Raw genomic sequence first — 2500 nt, 5'->3', positions numbered from 1 at the left:
CTGTGTCTGTGATATCTTTGAGTGTCTTATCACACACACCTACACACACACACACACACACACACACACACACACCCTATAAGACTCACAACCCAGCAGCTCACTTTGGATCAATCAATGATACCGATCACTTCAACACACACACTTCACACACTTTCAGATGAACTTTGACTGTCATATACACACAGATATTAAGACGCAGGCACACACACACACACACACACACACACACACACACACACACACGCACACGCACACGCACACCTGTACCTGCCCTTATTGACATATTACTATGCTCTTCAGTCCCATGATCCTCCTCTCTTCACCAGCCCATAATTTCTCTCTTCTATTCCACCTCTTCTCTATCTTTCTTTCTCTCTCTCTCTCTCTCTCTCTCTCTATATATATTTCTCTCTCTTTCTCATACACTCTCTCTCCTCATTGCATCTAAGGCTGTGCTCCAAATATTGATATTGCCATAAAGCATGATATGCTACTGCATGGATTTGCATCAGGATGCTTGTGCAGCTGTGTAGATGTATATAGATATGGCATTGTATATAATAACTAAAGCACAAGAGACAACAGAAAAGGTTAAAGTTAATAACAGATGTATTTAAATATAATTACTACTCTTATGATCTCTGTGGGGGCTTGAATTGAAGTGTTGTTAAGTTGTCGGATGCTTAAGGCTTTATGCTGTTATGTAGAAGTATCAAGAACAGCTGTGGGAGTGAGTTCTGTTTTGGACATGATTTAGGATCTACATGTATTGTATTGGGATACATATGGTGGCCTCTGTTTAGAGGGATGTATTGTATTGGGATACAGTACATATGATATGATATGTAATAGGCTACGTGCATAAAAAAGGCTCGTTTTGGGCTTGTTTGTTTTCGGTAGATCCAGGTGTATTTGAACCTGTCGCTATTGTTATTGTTAATGTAATTAGTGTCTACATGGACCCGGTTGGGTGTTGCACCTAGTGAATCAGCACGTTACGATAAAGAAGGATTTATGCGTTTGTTAAAATTGTTTTTATTGGGCAAGCAATACATTCAGTGTTGGCGTGAAGATGTAAGGAGCCGAAAATAATAGAAGATGCCATTACAACACAGTGAACGCTCCACCTGAAATAAATGAGCTACTGGAAGAGACTTTCTTCCCTCCTCTCTCTCTCTCTCTCTCTCTCTCTCTCTCTCTCTGTCCCGCTACATTCCCCTCTGGTTCCTCTCTATCTTCTCTCTCATACAGTCTGTCCCCCTGCATCTTTCTCTCTCTCTCTTTCTTTCTCTCTATCCTCTCTTTCATACGTTCTGCTCTCTCCCTCCATCCCTCTCTCTCTCCACCATCTCGTCTTTCAGTCTCATTGTCTGGAGGCGGAGGGGGCAGTGATGCTGAACTGAAGCTCTGCAGTGTGTGTGTGTGTGTGTGTGTGTGTGCATGTGTGCGTGTGTGTGTGTGAGTGTGTGTGTGTGTGTGTGTGTGTGTGAGAGAGAGAGAGAGAGTGTGTGATGAAGTGAAATGTCTGTTTATCCTGGAACAGCTAATGGCTTGTGCTTGTTAAATAAATAGCCCATCAGAAATGTGATCGCATACTTGTGTAAGAACTTCTGTTGACCCGTGTGCTGCTGTTCTATAGATATTGAACGGATAATTAGTCCACCCCTGGTCATCTCACCGCGACATGAGCCCTGGACACAGCTGCCAGTGGTCAGTGGTCAGTGGGTTCTTTAGATAAAAACATGCAAGCTTATGATAAAGAGTTATATCGTTTGGAAATTTAAATTGCTGTCTGTAGCACCAAAAAGCAGTGACCACACCAACAAACAGCACCCCCAGAACACATGGACATGTGATATGCTCAGGCTCAGGTATCTGGGTGTGTCTCTCATGCAGCGTTTATACTGTACGTCCTCCCTCGCTCCTCGGGCCTCACTGATCTACATAAAGAAAGATAGAAGAAGGGCTAGACTATCCCATTGTTGCCGCCCCACCATTCTTTATGTAGATCAGTGAGGATCGAGGCCCGAGGAGCGAGGGAGGACGTATAAACGCTGCATGAGAGGCACCTTGGGTGTGTCAGGCTGTCCAGGTAATAGTCGTGACTGGACGGAGGTGTGTGGTTGTAACTCGTTGGGTTTCTGGTGGCTGATGTGTTTATTGTTTACCTGTGCTCTCTAGCGGCCCCTAGCTTCACGGAGACCTCACCACCTGTTGTGGAGGCCCTGCTGGGCAAGCCGCTCACGCTCAGGTGTGTCGTCCGTGGCAACCCGCCCCCGACGGTCACGTGGGCTAAAGATGGTGTCCTTCTCAAGCCGGACAATACTGAGGTGAGAGGGAAATGTAGTCTCTAATGTTTACAGACTTAAAAAAACTACAAAATATATCGTTGTTAACCACAGGTGACATAATTTGGGTTACCCTTCCTTTAGTCTCTCAATCTTTCAATCTCTCTCTCACTCTCTCTCTCTCTCTCTCTCTCTCTCTCTCACACACA

At 44.8% G+C, this 2500-nt stretch overlaps 1 protein-coding gene across 1 annotated transcript in view; it reads left to right on the top strand.

The window, feature by feature from the left end:
* Positions 1 to 2500, top strand: part of igsf9a (immunoglobulin superfamily, member 9a) — a 49439-nt gene that overhangs the window by 22578 nt on the left and 24361 nt on the right. Inside the window, exon 5 of the mRNA XM_062554808.1 lies at positions 2185 to 2333. Coding sequence (XP_062410792.1) covers positions 2185 to 2333 — 149 coding nt within the window. The remainder of the gene's footprint in view (positions 1 to 2184; positions 2334 to 2500) is intronic.

The sequence above is a fragment of the Sardina pilchardus genome, chromosome 14 (assembly GCF_963854185.1).
Source record: "Sardina pilchardus chromosome 14, fSarPil1.1, whole genome shotgun sequence".
Classification (NCBI taxonomy): domain Eukaryota; kingdom Metazoa; phylum Chordata; class Actinopteri; order Clupeiformes; family Clupeidae; genus Sardina; species Sardina pilchardus.
The sequence above is the reverse complement of the archived record's forward strand: the minus strand, read 5'-3'. Positions and strand labels throughout refer to the sequence as shown.